Source organism: Achroia grisella, unplaced genomic scaffold, assembly GCF_030625045.1.
Source record: "Achroia grisella isolate CSIRO2021 unplaced genomic scaffold, CSIRO_AGI_Agris_v1 utg779, whole genome shotgun sequence".
NCBI lineage: Eukaryota > Metazoa > Arthropoda > Insecta > Lepidoptera > Pyralidae > Achroia > Achroia grisella.
In genome coordinates this window covers 1,984,386-2,003,507 of record NW_026713019.1, presented here as the reverse complement: position 1 = coordinate 2,003,507, position 19,122 = coordinate 1,984,386, and the positions used below count along the sequence as shown (strand labels likewise).

General features: G+C 30.8%; 1 protein-coding gene across 12 annotated transcripts in view; it reads left to right on the top strand.

Moving 5' to 3' along the window:
• LOC131850710 (restin homolog) overlaps positions 1–19,122 on the top strand; it is a 52,327-nt gene that overhangs the window by 6,006 nt on the left and 27,199 nt on the right. For 2 of the 12 annotated variants that reach the window (XM_059201042.1, XM_059201041.1), the window contains exon 1: positions 11,528–11,744. The exons of 7 other annotated variants lie outside the window; for them this stretch is intronic. In XM_059201042.1, coding sequence (XP_059057025.1) covers positions 11,714–11,744 — 31 coding nt within the window. In that variant the 5' untranslated portion in view covers positions 11,528–11,713. Of the gene's footprint in view, positions 1–11,527; positions 11,745–12,415; positions 12,500–19,122 lie in introns of those variants that run through there. 3 more of the 12 variants (XM_059201039.1, XM_059201043.1, XM_059201040.1) reach the window with 3 other exon arrangements.

Genomic DNA, 19,122 nt, shown 5'->3' with positions numbered 1-19,122 from the left:
ATTATTCACGATGGTTTAAACTTAATGCACTTAAGTGCTGATAGCCAGATACTGTTTATGGTTATGAATAACTATGGAAAGAAGTAACGCTTTTAAAGTATTTAGTAACACGCAGAGATGCAGAGCTCATTCTAATGTTAGAGTAAAAAATTACGGGCACACCACTAGTTTAACCACAATGGGTTCTAATCTGTAATATAATAGGGAAAAAAATAAAATTATAATGTAAAAATTTGACGTTCATAAGCGGCTAAAATGTCCTACATGAATAAATGATTTTTGAATTTGAATTTGAATTTAACAAAATCTTGTAATGGGGGTTGAAGTTATTTCTATTAGGTTTGGTGGTTTTATATTAAAATTAATATTTACAGACAAAACTACGAGCTACAGCCTGTTCCATACTAATATGTAATATGGAAATAATTTTTACACTTCTGTTACAAATTGCGCAATCAGATGGTAGATGTATCTAGTCAAGATTTTACTCTCTCTGTCTCTTTATCTCTTTAGCTTCTTTGAGGTATTTGTAATTGAATGTAAAATGTCTTCACCACGTGTGCAATTGCGCTATCAAACGAAGTTTATATACCGTATATACACATGTATATCTAGATATAATGCAGCATGAACAAGGTGACCTAAGCAATGACAACATGTTGACAATCGATATACCACACTTTATAAAATGTCAAGTCTTCGAAACCTGCCCGAGAATGACGTCTGAGCGTCAGTGGAATCAAAATAAAAATAATCATAATTGTTCATATTTATACAAATAATTATTATATATTGATACTAACAAGTAACACGTACACTGCCAACAAATATAAGTATGCAGAAGCAATTATAGAGAGGAAAACATATATAAAAAATATATAGACGAGTATACCTACTAATAATATACAAATTATGTATTTTGAGTTTGTGTGTACGTAGAAGGTAATCTCCGGAACGGTAGTTACAGAGATTACACACACAAGAGAGGTAAAATAGATGTAGCGACATCTTAAACTCTAGAAAAACTAAAATTCTTCCATCATATATAATTGATTTTAACTTGAATTCCAGATGATAATCTAGATTGTATATTGGTATTATCCAGACTAATACATACTTGATATTATAAATTCAAAAGTGTGCCTCTGTCTGTTTATTACCTTTTCACGACTGAAGGGCGGAACAGATCTTATTGAAATTCGAAGGTAGTTTGTATTACGAAGGCTGATATTTTTATTTTAAAATGCAGATGATGTCGCGTGTAATAGCTAGTGTATAATATATTGCTTTGTACAATACGACGGGACGGGTGCTAGTGGTTATGACGATACTACGCTTCCCATGTTGCAATACTATAGTGCTCACTCTAATCTCCATTAAATATTTGGCAATTTGCTGATAAGATTACACTATCAAGATATCAGATGTATAACATGTACGCCTAAGAGTATAGTTTATTTTATTTCTTTTTGCTATAGTTTTTATTTTCTGTAATTCGTAAAAAAAAGTCAATATACAGTTACATTGCATAATTTGACAAGTGGACGTGAATAAGTAAAAACATGCACCGTTACATTTCAACTGTTTTTAAGACTAGAAAATTTATGAGATAGCAGACGGGATTGTATGAGTCGTAGATTTGACCCACTCAAACGACAGTGCAATGCGCCGCCTTATGCATAAACAAATTTGCATCGCAGGCAGAGCGGCCCTGCCATATTAATATAAGTATAATAGACAGTGCTTTGCACTGTGGGGATGTTCAGTACTTTCTAACTTCTAGGCACGACACAGTCACTTTATTAAATACATATTTGTATTTTTATATACACATTCCAAACATACTTATGTTTTTTTTTTCAAAGTAGTAAAAGTCGTTTTTATACGAACATTACTAGGGACATCACGGTATCATATTATGCCCGCATTACTACTTATATATGCATTGCCATTGCATGACAACGAAGACATGTCATGTTTCTTATCCTCTAATTTAACTATCTAATCTGCACCCTACAACCGAAACATAGCTTACCAATAACAGTTTAGAAATAGATGAGTCTGAAATACGCAGACAACTTTTAAAAGTCAACCTCTAGTATAAATGTTGTGGTAAAGCGCCATATTGTGTATTTAATAAAAAACGCATTTTATAATTATTTATTTATTGAAAAATACGATATCTAGTATAAACTATACCTTCCCACTATAGGACAAGGAATTTCATCCCCTAAATAGTTGTTATTAGTCTACGTTACCATGTAGGCGACATGATAACAGTCGCCTACATGACTATTAAATTTTTTCTTGCACAAGTTATTTATTTCCCATGTATTTTAGTCTAGTCTCCCTATTGTCCATGTATGCATTTAAGCTATAAACTGAATGCATTCCATTCGAAATGCAAAATACCAGGCGACCTTGGGTAATAAATACATTCTATTCTCTGATCAAGAATGATTCGTGTGATATTTCTCAAATGTCGACGGAGAACGGTAACGGGACAACAGTCTCACCATAATTTGGTCATGATTTCACTGCAGCGTGTAACTCGGTAGAATTTTCTAGGTAAATGACATTTTTGTGTGTTTAACCTTGTTTATATTTATTCATATCTAAACAGGAAAATTATAATTTTATGGATAAATAGTGTTCCTTATGTTGTTTGTTTTGTGTAGAAAACAAGATTTATGTAAAATAAGTTAAGCAGCTTGCCACTTTTCAAGAAGATACTTTTCTGTACGTTTTGTATGTTTATACATACATGCATCTTAACTTCGGATATAAATTAATTCGACGCTCTCGCCGGATATTGCCAATTTATTTGGTATGTTTCCGAGGTCTTTATTATTGGATGACTCACGCATGATTGCCTTATTTTACCAACAATTTAATACTAATGATCAATGTTTAATAATAATATATGACTCGTCTATTAACACGTGTATTTAATTTAATTAACATAAAACTTACTATATATCTGTTGATAAATAAAAACCACATGAAAATCCGTTCAGTACTTTTTGAGATTATCTCGAACTTATAGACTGACACGCGAGAGACTTTATTTTGTGATATCTAAATGATAACATGGTGTCTTGTATATTTTTATTTAAAAAGTATTTGATTTCGACTTTCTATTACTAAACTGAACCGCAATATGTATATTTATTGTGATTCTATATAAAACGATGACAACTGAACTCTTAAAATCGTATAGTCACGTATACGTACGTACGTAATTTTTATTATGATTGCATTTAAATCTGAATATGGTTCTACGAATTCTTAAAAAAATGCTCTATAAATGAAATAACTGTTTGAATAAATAAACATCCTTTCAGTATAAGCAGAAATATCGGGTAACATGTTTACTTTAACAATAAGTAGTTACGACGATCAATAAAGAATAGTCATAATAACTATATACCTAACCTAATCATTATTAATAGTATTTTTTCTTTTTAAATATAATATTAAAAAGACATTAACCATCTATCTTTAGAAAATGTATAAATATAGGTAGATAGTGGAGAATTTCCGTTAAATATGTCTTACTTTTTTTTTCTTTTTTATTGAAAACGTAATCCAATCAATAACCTTCTCCGTTAAAGTAAAAAGGAAGGATATCTTAGCTGTAAATTTAATTTCCATATATATTTAATTGCATGGATGCAATATGTAGAGCACCCGTTAAAGATTTCGTAGTGAACATATGACAATCGGAATATTCCCATTGTCATATGTTCACTACGCTTATGCCAGTGAACACTTGCCATCGTTGCCTAATGTTTGGGGAACTCGTTACTCAATTATGTATAAACAATAACATCGAATGTACTCACTTTGTTGACACTGTTTCGAGAGAATTGATATGACAATGGTTGGCACTGCATAGCGCTCACGGTAATTTGGTTGGCCAATGTCAATGTTCCCGCAATATGTAATTTCTTTTGTTACTACGATAATGATTTCATTAATTTAATTAGACCATTATTACTTAGTTGGTAACATTAACACAAATTTTCATAATGAAATTGCGTCCTTATAGAGATCTGTCGAGAAAAATTAACGGCTGCTCTTTAGGCATAATCATAAAAAATGAGAAACTAGCCCCATTTTGATATTGAACTTACGAGTATATAAAGTGAATCCCAAAATTAATGACACGTGTATGTAATTCAAATAAAAATTAGAGAGATTTTCCTTTGGTTTCATGGATATAGTAGATATAGATAATTATGAATTAAGTTCCTTAATATTATATACATTTTCCTTAGTCCTCTTAGTTGTCAGCAGTGGCATCTCATAAAAGTGCAAGTATGTCATATTATATATAGTATTTCCATTGATGTCAATAGTTTTGACCACCACCATCCGTTATAAATCCGTTTGCTTGCTTCCCATTTAGTCATTCCTATTAGTTATTAAAATGTATATAAAAAGTAATGTCATTATCACTGCAAACTGTTCTAGTTTCAAAGGCAACATTTTAGGAGAGTACAGTAACATTCTGTGCCGTAACATGTCTGCGAAGTCTTCGAAATGTATCTTATTAATAACATTTATAAGTATAAAAAAGTGATTGCCTCGTGGTGAAGAGATATACACACTACTGGGAAATCAGTTTTTTTTAAAGCTTTCGGTTGTTATTGCGTTAGTTATGCGGTTAATGATATCATTCATAGGACGGATTGTGGAACAAATTCAATGTCATTTGTTTGTCACACTGACTGCTGTAGAATCCACAGTCTTAGCATAATATTTAGTTATTGTTACTTCAAAGTCTTATTGAAACCCAGGGTTGTCGGATACATATTAAGAAAATGAATAGTATAGAAAATAATAGATTGCGTTTATTGAAGAAAGAAGAAAATATGCAATGAAAATAATATGAATATTTGTGAACGTTTATGTATACCTAATTGTATAATTAATAATATGATACATGACCAAATGACCCTATACATGATTGTGTTAGTTGACCTTTATATGTAACAATTATTGTCTTGCCATTATGTGACGGACGAGATGTGCGTATTACATTGGTGAATAGATAAATATTCATGTGTACATATTCTTATTACTTTAAATATACACTCGAGTACGATGTTAAAAATATCGTAATATTTAGTATTGCAGTTAGAGCTAATTACGATAATTCATTATTCTTTATTTACACCAGAGGCATGCATAATTAATATGTAATGCTACTATTAACAAATCTTATTTGAAATAGATTAAAATCTACAACATTGCCTTTATGTACACAGAGTTTATTGTACATAAAGAACTTATCTACAACTTTGTAGAGAAGTTGAATTTGAGAACCGTACAATTTAATTTGCAACTACAATTGTTAAATTGTTTGTAGAAAATCGCATAAAACCCTTTATGGATATTAATATATTATAATTCATAATTGTTTATAACAGCGTGACATAAGTGAGGTCCAGGTGCGTTATCAATTTAATTGTAAGTACAAATTTCCAATTATAAAATCTTTCTTTCACTACAATATCGACACTTCATAATGTCCTTTGGTTACCATTTTTAAGTTAAAGTTAGGAGAATATACAATATGTGTAAACGTGTATCTACTAAATAAGAGGACATGGTTTATATTCCTAAATTTTGCAGAACTTAGATTAAAGATTTCCCATAAATTATTAGTAAAGCAATATACAGAATACGGCAAGCAGCTAATATAGGTATGCTGTTGTCTTTCTTATTTGATCATCAGGAAAATGCGTTGGTTTTCCCGAGACTGAGACCGTGACGATAAATGCTATACATGCGTGTATGGTTACTAGCATTACTGATTATGTTAACTGAATTCTAAGCACAGCTTCGAATTATTTTTTCCGACTGTGATATTATATTTGTCTTTGCTATTGTCTTTGTTGTAAGTCAAAAGTTCATTACCATAGTATTAGGAATTATTCACTTGTTTGTGTTTTACATATGCACCCAGTTGGCTTGTTTTGTTTTTTCTTTAGATTCTCTTGACGTGCAAAACCCTAGATATCAGCTATTGTTGTATTTATCAAAATATAACTTGACTAGTTCTCTACAAGAGCGACTGGTTTTTAAGTAAACATTTTAAATAAGATAGTCGTCAAACGCAATTTTTATGTGAATATTATTTTATTAAATAAGACAAATCAGTTGCTACAAATTTGAGTATCGTAATAATAGGGCTTACTGAATTTTTCAATATATCTACTTAACTATCTGAGAATAAACTATATTTTTTTATTGTTTATTTTAATAACGGCAATGTAGTCTTGTTATCTCTATTTCCGATAAATTTTAAAAGTAAAATTTTTCTATTTTTTTACATACACTTGGCGTAGTGCATAAATAATCTTATGATATTTAAAGCTAGATCTTAATTATCTTGCCATAATCAGAATCTCACTGAACATGCATGATGTAACAAAATTAGCATAAATGTGCACATCCTGTTTATTCTACGAAAGGGCTTGCTTACGAGTGATTCGATATTCCTGTAACTTGAGTGTGTTGAAATCATTGCTGGAAAGTGTTCCGGTCTGCTGCTATCCGCGTAATAACGCAGGTGTGGAAAACGGCTACAAGTGTTGACGTAATTTTAAGCTTTATACATACTCGCATACGTATTTGATAATCCCGACGGTTTAGCGGTTTAGCGCATCATCTTGCTTACTATAGTCGCGGGTTCGATTCCTGCACAGTAAAAACATTTGCCTAGGTGTTTTCTATGTAGGTATATATATTATGAATGCATTTAGAAAAAATTGTTTTAAGTATTTTCTATCACCTTTTCAGTAACCGTAGTACAAGCTCTGCTTAGTTCGCGAGTAGATGGCGCTGTGTCATTTGTCGTGGGTTATTGTTATTATTATTATTAATCTGATGATATACGTTTGTTTACATATTGTAATTCACAGCGTAATTCCTGATGGATGATTCCTAACCATATCGAAGATTAGCCAAATCTAATCAAATAGGTCAAATTTGACCAAAAGTTCCGCTTATCATTTTGAAGCAGTTCGCAAACTATCTTGATAACAAGTACGGTTCTTTATTAACATTTTTAGATAAGAAATATGTTATTATTAAATGTATCTAATATATAATTTGTTCTGAATGTTCAAACAATTGTCTATGTAAACATTTGTTCATGTATTTTAATTTTACACAATTTTGTTTGTATAATTTATCGTCTCTATTTTCCATATTACCTACCTTCAATTTGTTTTTATATTATTTTGAGATCGTATAAAAACAAAAACTCAGCCAAACTATTTCCGAATATTTACTTTTATTGGAATGTTCGCTTAAATTTTAAAACTTAAAATTTCTAAAATAAACACGTTAATCGATATTAAGGCATACTTTTTTTATATTGTTTGATCGGATCAATCATTTGATGTTGACATGAAGTTTTTATAAGTACGTGACTTGTAGCAGGATGTAGTTGGCTTCGTTAGCCGGCGGTCGGTCACACCTCATCGCCAGTCGTCACGCTAGTCAAAGCTAATATTCTCTCTAATCTCGCGGTAATAGGATATCTTGTTTTTGATTACCATTTCAGTGCCATGACCGCCTTAGAACAATCACATCAGATTATTAAAACAAGTAAAATATAAACAGTTCAATGCTAGATTTATATAAATGACATTTTCTAAATGAGGACTCTGTTTCTGTCTTTTTATGTTATGCGATGTCTTCTTCGCAAATGATCGAATTTAGATGATATTTTTTCGCGATTGATAGGCTTTACTTTCGTCTTGGTTCCATATTGATTTAAGCGTAATTATTAATTATATTGTGAACTAGATTAATTTAATATTAGTATTCATACGTTTTAGTTTACTAGGAAATTGTAATTATCACATAAGATCATGTTACTGAGAAATAAACAAATAAATTATTCTTGTCACAATAAATGATCGCGAATTCTTGCCCTTTATACAATTAAAGGCCACAAATTTTTCTTGTACCAATAAAGTTATGAACTCAACATAAGTTATAATATTCTGGAAGTTAAAACAGATGATGACTTAAGTCAGGTTACAACGGTACCGTGGGATCTATTTATACCGTGTTGGTATTTATACAATTCATATTTTGCATAGTTACTTCAAAAGTAAAGGCTAGGTGAGCTTTTACTGAAGAGAAAGCGAGCTAAGGAATTTATATACAAATCCTATGTCCATGCTGTCAACATACATAAATTTTATTGCAACGATCAGTATTGTACTTTCAATTCAATTGAGCTAAATTATAGTTCTATAATTTCTTACTTAGTGCTTTTAATACCATTCTCTTGTTGAACACCGGGCCCAGGGCCTAATATACTACCCGTCGCAGTGATTATACTACAGTTACTACTTTCCTTATATATTTAATTGACATTCAATTACTAAAGTACCAATTGTCAATAAAAATGAACATCCAATGGAAAAATGCCATTCATTGGCTTTCAACAATATAAATAAAGCAAATAGCCGCACATTAATTTCAGTTTAATCATGTTAATTTAAACAACAGCAATGTTTTAGAAAGTAGGTTGTTTAACCAATGTACCTATTAGTTTGTGCAAACGAATACAACAAAGTTATTTATGTAGGCAACTCAAATTTCAAATATGTTTATAAATAAAACAAGGTTTAACATGAGTTATAAGCAAAACTCCATTGTAAAATATGCAGTGCACCAGTTGAAAAATAAACAGCACGTACTGCCTGCCCTCCAATACGTGCCTTCCGCTACTAACTCGGTCCATGACTCAAGGATTGTTTGAATTCCGATATATCGGTCAGTGCTCCTATGTATACAAGTCATATCAAATTATATTATATGACTTGTATACATAAGATATATCGCTTATAATCTGAAGCAGACATTGGTCATGTTCGATTAAAACTGTTTTGCCTAATCTACATATAAACAAGACAGGAAGAGAAGACATATATCAAGAATTAATAAATAAATTTTACCTAGTACTTTTAAAAAAATACCGGAAAGTAATATGTTTCTAATTACGTATAACTTCACGAAACTATAATGAAATCGTATAAACAAACGAAATTATTATAATGAAAAAATCACTGTTTAATTCGTTAAGAGTTAAAAATTCTTTACATTAACAAAATAGCAAACACTCGCAACAATGTTTACATTAAGGTGAACTTTGTCAAGACCATGCCACCAAAGGTAGTTCATAATAAGTTAACACTTATTGTCTGCCATTACATAACCAAACCAACCGTTCTAAAACATGGTTATTTGTTCCTTGTACCGTGTTCGAACTCACTTTCGATTGTGAATTTGCTTTCGTTAGGTCAATTATATTCTTATACATCGTCGAGTGAAAGGTATCTGCGCTATTTATTTACCGAAGTACCAAAAAACCAAGATTGGATGCATTGTAATGTTAACCACATTCTGGCTTTGACATGTCATGTTATTGGATGCGGTGACTAGATTCTCTAGATTTTAAATGGCTCGGCCTCGAGAAGTGGCTTTCTTTGACCTGTTCGAAATCGTGGCCAGCTTAACCATCAACATTGTTACTGTCACGAAAGATGGCTTATTGTTATAATCGGTAACAATTGCTATTGCTGACGACCATTATGGATAATGAATATCAATACTTGAATGTATGACATTGAAAATCGATTCAAATACTAATTGCCCGTAATTTATTCAAGCTATTCAGATGAACCTTTCAGCACGGCTTAGAACAGTGATAATTGATAGGTACCATATATTGTAATGGATCTATATTTAACTTTACAATAATATATTGAAATTGTGCCGTTTCATATAATAAACAATTAGTTTAATAACATAAACGCACCGGATTTATTCGGATCACAGTACAATACCTATAATGTGTCATGTTTATTTATATTCAATTATTTATACCTGAAATTTTTGAAATATATCGCAGTGGTAAAATGATAAAATAGTACTTATACTAACTTACCTGCTTAATTACTAATAAGTTAAAGTCGTTGTTTTGTTAAATAGATGAGATGAAAGTCCACAAAGTAAATATTATACAAAATGATGCTTCATAAAAAGAGTGAACATAAAATTAACAAGAAGCACTCCTTATCATTGCCCCGGATAAGATGTGGTACTCATAAATACTACTTTGTCTTCTCTGTTGTTTGAGTGTAAATATAGCCAGTTTAGTTGATAAACAAAGAATGCCAGTCTGAGGTAATTGCGAAGACAAATATTGTGATGTCATATAGTAGTAGTACCTAAAGGCAAGATAAAAAATAAGTTCAGTCCATGACCTTCGCTATAATCCCATTAGCTAGTCATTAAATACGAGTATGTACAGAGAGAGACTATTATCATCATTACCGTCAGAAATGAAGTAGGTACTTACATCGATCTACCTACCTACTTACATGAAGTCATTCTTAACACCAATACCAGTCAAAATTTTGTCCACATATTTCTTGGCTGAATCTTCATTTCGAATGTATAGTAAATGTTAAAGTTATTTGAATAAACATTATTTTTATTTTATTCTTAAATCATGAACATAGGTAGGTTATTACTTTAAATAATATCACACCTCAATTTCCATAAATCTAGGCAGTTCACAAATAAAAACGATTGCTTAAAATCAAATACGGGGCATCTGAAAAGTCGTACTCATTGCTTTTCTCACTTTTTCAGAATGTTATTTAAACTACCGTTACAGCTATCAATTTTTTCCACATCTATTTAGGTATTTCTAGACGTATAGTATTTCTATATATTTTAAAAAACATGGTACGTACATATTTATACTGTGTATGTTATAAAGTTAACCATTTGGTTAACTTTATAACATACACTAGGTAGAATATTTTTCATCATAAATATCATAAATATGAGCGATGACAAAAATATTCTACCTGGTTCTTTTTAACTTGCCTTAATTTAATTTCTTTGTAAAGGAAATTATATCTTGGATATATACAATAAAAATTATATCATTTTTCTGCGCCAGTACGTTGTAGAGTACATGGGAGGGAAAAAGCATAAATTGGATTACCTATCACTTAATTCTAACTACGGTCTCTCAAATTATAAATCACTTTAAAGTTATAATATATTCAAAATTTAATAGCTTTAAATATAAATGTCAGATAAATATGCCTCAGCGCTAATCAATCAACTTTAGCACCGTATGTCATCACCATAGCGGTTATAGTAGCATAATATAGTAAAATTTTGTAATAACTATTATTTAATCTATAATCAAATTGCATAAACCTTTACCTTACATAATAAAATAACATTCTTATATTGTTATTACTTAATAATAAAATTGTAAGTTACAAGTTGAATAATAAATTAATCCAATTCTTAAAGCTTAGTGAATTGTAATATTGTTATTATGGGAAAGCCCGCCCGCGGTAGGGCGGCAAGCGGGCGAGCGGGCGGGCGCCTCAAAAACAATAACAGCATAGAGCAAGCTGCGTATATGTCGAGTATCAGGAGCGAAGCGTGAGGGCGGAGGCGCGGGCGTAGGACGCCGCCGCCGGCCGCCGGCAGTGCACATCCAACCAGCGAGTTAATCGCGCGTTCTATTCGTACCACACTTGCGCATCTGCAACACGCAGGCAGGATCTCCCGGGAGTCGAAAAGCTAATCACTTCGTGTTGACACGTAGTACTGAAGATTTCTTTTCACTTATCGGCAAAAAAATAGTAAGATGCCAGTCGAAACAAGAATTAGCTTCTCTGGTGAGTTACGGTTATCTGTATTTATCAGTTTTTTTTTTATTAATTCCCACTGAAGAATATATTTAAGAAGTAATTACAGTATTTATAATATAGATTAGTTTCGTTACAATTAAATAATATTATTATTTCTTAGCTCTAGCTTAATAATATATAGTTGCAGCTTTGTTTACTTCTTACTTTTTTTCAAGTAATAATAAAAAATACATGGTAAACTAACTGGTAAATTACACAGTTTTTAAATTTACATAAGCGTTATTAACAAAGATAAAAACTACTTACTATTCGCCAACTAAAAGTAAGTCATCTACGGAAAAGTAAAAATTAAGAAAATGTAATAAGCAAGTGTAATAATGTATGTAATTATGCTATCTGTATTTCAAACATGCATATCAATATTTTTTTATTATGAAAAACGAAATACTATTTCCGTGAAGGTAATTTTTTTGTAAAATGTTTCATAATAAAAAATTATCGTTAAAAAAAGGACACAATTATACTATATAATTCTGGAAAGTATCATGAGTGCGTCATGAATGTATTTCTTTTCTTGTATATAAAAACAGATAAGTTACTTGTAACATAATGATGCTAAGAGTTGACGAAGCTCGAACTAGTGTTGCTAATCAGCACCGCTAAGTACTTTAGATATAACTCGTTGCTACAGGCAGGACTGTGATGTTGAAATTAGTTATCAGCGACACAACACAGTACACGCAGACTCACTCAGACCTTGGACATAGACATGGTTGTATCAGGTACAATAACTAGCATTTAACAATGAATTAGTCAAACCCTATATTTAGAAATGGAGATACCTAATTCTAATTTGTAACAGTCTACAATATTATCTAAGTATATCTCTAGTAACTCATGAAATGTTAAAATCGATATTTAATTTATTTGTTTGTAATGGATAAACTCAAACATACTTGTTTTGACTCTTAATTAATTAGTGCTAGTTGGTTGTTTGTATTCATACATTTTAACTTAAAAATGTAAAGTTACAAAAGTTATTTCAGATACAGCTAGATAGTTTCTTGCTCGTTCTTCTTGTGATGAGACAACTTTTATATTTATTATGAAATATTTGATATTTTAAGTTAAATCCAGTATTCACTTTATTCAAATAAACTTATGTTGAGAATTTTATATTTCTATCGATATGTATTCGTACACAGTACAATACAGGATTTAATCAAAAATATCAAATGTTTTAAATTATTGGATGGTTCCGAAGATTTTATATACCTACCTCGTTTATAGTATGTAAAATACTTATACAAAAAAAAGAAAACAACATCATTTACGTTTCTGAGACCGCAGATATAAAAAAAAAAGAATTTATCACCCCGAAGTGTTCTCGTTTCAATTAGCTAAAATGTTTAAAAATAATTGAAATGCATAAATTAGAGTCTTAACAAAATAACTTTTAATTATAGTATATTTTTCTCATATATTATTTTCGTATAGTCGTTTATTCAAATTCGATGATCTCACTCGACAGACTAGCTAGGTACGTACCTACCAGTAAACAAACAGACCAATAAAATATTAAATATTTTTGTTCAATCTCTGTTCTCATGTATGTCAACAGTTTTTTTTGTATTATTATATATGTTCATTGATAAAGTAACAGAAACGATTGATGTATGAATGAAATTGTAAGGAGTGTGTGAGGCATATTTTTCACCAGAAGGGTAATTCAATTTTCTGCGAAAAAAATCGTTATGGGTATTATGGTTTATACGGTAAGATAGAATCGTATCAGAAAATAAACCACTGCTTGCAATAAGCCAACCGGATTACCCACGAATATGACAGTGAATTTATATTGAAATCAGTCTTGGTCTAGATCGTGCGCCGTCATTTGAGTATGATCTCACATAATGCATATTATTGTAGTAAACAGAATAATAATTGTCTATTATAAACTATATAAGAATTCTTTATATAAATGAATAAATAGATAAAATTCCAAATCTAAAATCTGGTCTCCATTTTAATTATATCTACTATCTTCAAACAAGTAAATAATATAAGTACAACGTTAATAATGTTCTCTTCTCATTGTCATTTAAAAACAGTGTACAAGACACTGTTTTTAAATTTCTTATTTATTTGCAAGGAAAATACAATAACACAATACACGTTGATAAAACGGGGGTCATATTAATAAAACGATTATATCGTATTATATACTATAGCTCTACCAATTAAGACAGTAACACGTTTAGAAACACAAACACTAGAAAAGTAATAACGACACATATTATAGAGAATCATATAAGAACAATTAAAGAAGTCTTCAATTACAAAATGATATACTTTGGTCTGTGACAACGTTGACGATCGACTTGCAACCGAGCACTGATGATTATCCGTTATGACAAAGAATGATAGGGTTTTGATAAAGGATTATTTTTAATTATCTTAAAATAATTTAAATATAATCTATTTAAATTATTTTAAGATAATTAAAATAATTATTATAATTAAATTAAGATAAGTAAAAGCCTGTAAGATAAATTGATGCGTCACACAAACAAAAGCGAATTGTAATGTCCACAATAATGGTATGCACCTATGTAGATATTTAAATTTGTATGTTCATTTTAATGATATTTCCTAACCATTTTTGTTTGTTTAGTAGTTTCTATCACCTATAAAAACTTTCTCTATTTTGAAATCATCTTTAATTTACTTAAGGATACGCCTTATGCAAATTACGGACGACTTAAAACACAATCAATGATTGAAAATTCAAACATGTATTTTCAATAATAAATAATATACCGGAACGTATATTGATTTATATAATAAGTAAGTTATTTTTAAAACTTAACATTAAGCACAGAGTAACTCATTTACTTCATTAGATTTGACCTAATTGGATACAAAATGATTAAGTTAAATTGCGCAACAGTGAAGATATTTTTGGCCTAGACTGTAGCTACAGTTACGTAGTTATATATATAAGGCGTACGTAGCTTCCCACCCTCAACTTGCCCTTGCTTCCCCTCAAGGCCGCTTAATATTACCACATAGATACACTTTCTAGTATTTTTCTTTGTTTTTTGTAATTTATTATGTGCCTTTCTTTCGTGAGGGTTTTTCACATTTCTTCGGTTATCTTTGAATCCTATGTAACGGCTAGCTCTGTATTCTTTTAGGGAATATACTATATGTTGCAGTGGCTGCTATACATATTTCATATTGTTATACGAGTTAAAATAAAAATTAGCTAAATAATACGAGTATAATGAGATAATTCTTTGTGTGTATCACTGATAAATTTGATTTTAATATCATCGCTTACAATGTTTTGTGTCTAATTTAATACATAGTGAGGTACAAATCCACTTATTCGCCCTCTGTGCACAGAATCTATTTCATGGGGTTGTTAATAAATTTCATTTTGTTTATTTCTATTTGTTTTATGAACTCTATTTGCATATTTTCAGCCAGGATAACAGTATGCGAAAAGTATATTTATAAAAGTAAACGGTGACTGTAACGAGTTGAAGTAGCAAATTGCGAATACCAAATCTACTTGAATCAGTAAATTCATAAAATTTTTAGCATATTGGGTCATAGCTGTTTTGATTTGTTCATATTAAACAATGGCTTCACTTATAGCAGCTTCCTTTTCATATTTTCGTGGTTCTAGTGAATTTCCTCTTAGTTTTTTAAATATATTAAAATGGAATTCTACGTATTCTAAATCATCGATAAAAATACATTGGTTAACACAAGTCATTCTCAGTCGTTCACCATGACCTCTGCGACAGGCGCCTAGTCCTTAGTCCATAGAGAGCGTATTTAGCCTTATCTGACTGCTAGAACATGTCATGAAACTATATCCTGGCCTTAGTTGAGGTATACTAACTTGAAAGTATTATGTTAATTTTCATCCAGTCTATTGGAATATATCGTCGAAGTTGCTCCACGACCATACTGTTTGTCTTGGTGCTATTAACTTAACTGAATATGAATATATAATATTTAGATGTTTGCTTACTAAATGTGAAGTGGTGTGCGGTGGGAAATAAAAAGCAATTTTTTTGATTATACTGTAGCATGTTAAATTTTTTTTATCATAAGGGAAAATGCCACCACCGTAACTATCTATTGTTTCGCAAATTGCAAAATAATGCAATTCCTGTAGTTATTGATCAATGTCTTGTCGCTAATTACAGTTACGTAATACATTACTTGGTTATTTTCTATTGAGCGTAGCGTGACACACGTCATATTTGTCGTTTTACTATTCAGTAGTGTTCAGTCGTAGTTATTGGTTGTTAGAACATTAAAAGCACGTGATGCGATAACAAATGTAGTAGCCAAACGGTTTTTTGAAGGTCTTTCTTCAGATACCTAAGGTAATGATATAAATAATTTCTATATTGAATTGAGTCCATAGTAAGTTACCTCTGAAAATAATTGTACATTTTTTCGAATCTAAGGCACGATAAGGTAAATTGTTTGTCCGCCAAAATTAATAGCTCGGCATGGCAACTTCCTGCCTCTTATCTCTTTGAGAAGTGCTCTTTGCTTTGAAATTACTCGTTTAAGCCAATTGGTATTGTTGGCAATGGACCGTTTCAAAACTGCAGCACAAGTGTGCCCTGCGGAGTCTCTACGTGATCGGATTATAATCAACGATCAGGTTTCCGTCACGCGCACCCCACATAAGGTCAGAAGAAGAAACATTGATCATAATCTTGAATCTTTATTATCCTTTTGTATTAGATTTATAGTTGAAATAATAATTACTATTTTTGTCGCCGCAGTAAATCAATAGTATATGAACCTTGAACCATAGATTCGATTTCGTATTTGCGATTCTTCTCGTGCGTGTCAACTAAACTGAATACGTGTGCAATCAATCTTTGATCGACAGATTGTTTTACATTAGACGATTTTTATTACGAAATTGATACAGTGTGAGCTAAACGGATGACTGGACGGATACGGAGGTGCTCGTTACGACACCCACGAGTGTTGCGCATATGACAAATTGTTTTGTAGATCAGACCGGCACAGGGGCTACTAGAAACGTAATTTAAAAAGACTGTGTCCATCCTGGTTTCGTTAGGAAATCCAGTTTGAATAGTTGCGTTATAAAAAGGTCATGCGAATTGTTGTATATGTACAAACTTTCATTTAATACAGTAGAGTATTGGTCAATGATGTATACATACTAATAAAAAGATACAAGCATATATATTAAATATATTTTAAGACAAAATATCTGCCATAGAGTATATCAACTAAAAATTATGTAAGTGCTAAGTGCATATCGTAATGTTATGAAATAAGAAGGGTATGATATTTCATATTATAATAGGAAATGTTATAAATGCTAATATTTATCTTACATAAGTGTAATGACGAAGCAGGAAAGAAAACTGAAAAAGTATTTGATAGGACTAATGTTGATTAGGTCCAAATATTGGAAATTAGCTGATCCCCGCAACTTCGTCTACGTTACATTGTCGATGTTTTGGTAACATTTTTTTTTTCATTGCATCTGCGCTGCTATTAGTCATATCCTGATATTATATAGTCTATAGACTTCCCCGATAAATGTGCTATCCACCACTAAAATAATTTTCAACATTGGATTAATAAGTCTTGGTATTCCCCTGACATTCAAACTCACAAACTTTACGGCTACATAAGCGTAATATGAAAAATTTAAATTATATCTGGGATAGCTATATGATAAAGGTAAACATGGCAGTGTTGTAAGTTATTGTTGTTTACGTTACTGTTAAACGGTGTCAATAGCAATTGACATTTTGTAAAGTATATGCTTTATGTAGTTACTAGACGTTAAATGACATTGGAAACAAATATGCTTAATATATAATAGCTTAAAACTTATTATTAAATTTTTGAATCGAGACAATATCTGACGCTGACTGTTTACAAAATTTATTATTCATTATTTTAAATCACCTCTGTGCGCTGTGACTGCTTACGTCAATTATAACTTGACCAGTTTTTGCACCATTATCAAGCGCCGTCTTTGTGATAACATAGATCTCTCTTTTGTAAATGCCGTTTTTACATATTTATTTTATTTATACCTAACTTACTAGACTAGCTGTGAAAAAAAAAAAGAATTACAGAAACGTAAATATATATATTCAAATATTTAGTGTACTTGATATTATGCAAAATATACCTACTTAATATATACTGATACACTCTTACTAATACACCCTTACTGAAGCACATTCGAACAAGAATGGAGAAAGAATTTTCAAAAAGGATAAAAATAATGATGGTAATAAGAAATTAAAGGGAAGGTAACATAACTAAAACGTAATCATCACGAATACTTCTAATAGAGAGTAGGCAGAAATGATACATCTCAAAAAATGCTCTGATTTAAATAAACCACTTTCGTTTCGGCTACATCCGTCTGTGCAAACAAACAAGTGTAGGTTGATACGGCATATTTATTATTATGCTATTTTTAGCATTTATCATTTTCTTCGTGTTTTTGTATTAAATAGGAATATTGCAATATATTAGGATTGATTTTATTGCTTGGATAGAATTCAATCCGATTTCCTGCGCATTAGTAACAAGAACGTTATCCAGTTTTGATAGATTAAATGATTTAGGGCTTTAGTGATCTAGTGGTTTAGAACACACCCTTACTTTCGTTGGTCTCGGGTTCGATTCTTCGCACAGTACATTGGTATTCATTAGTATGATTGTTTGTATTTGTCTGTATGTTTCATACGTATACTATGTGCCTATTTACAAAAAACGTATTTAAGTATTTATATCAGTTGTCTAGTACTATGACACAAGCTCTGCTTAGCTAGAGACTAGATGGCGCTGTGTGAATTGTCCTGGGTTTATTATTATTAATTACTTTTCGGATGATTATTTTTGTTTCTTATTGTTGTGCATTTGTATTTTATCCATGTTAATAATTTTAATAAAATAATATACTCAATACATTTGAGATAGTGAATTCTTAATAATAGTTTTGGCTTTATGCCAAATATGGTTATTCTTCTAGTTTTTTTATTACAACAGTTATTCTAGAGCACAAGCCCAAAGACGTTACAGTTATTTATAGCTGTTAGCGATGGCGCCGATTCGTCTAGTCCAACCCATTTTTAGAGGGTTGGCCTTTGACCCATCGCTAAGCTATATCTTTAAATGTCTTCCAAGTTCCTAATAAATATTATATCCGAAAGTTTCTGCGTAATATTATTTACGAAAACTGTCATCTCCTTTTAGGTGTGTACCTTTTAGGAGTGACGAAGTTAATAAAGATTAACTTCGTAACTCGATTTAGTTCTCGTATTTCGTAATTTTCTTTGCTTTCTAATCTTAATTCCGAAGTGTTATA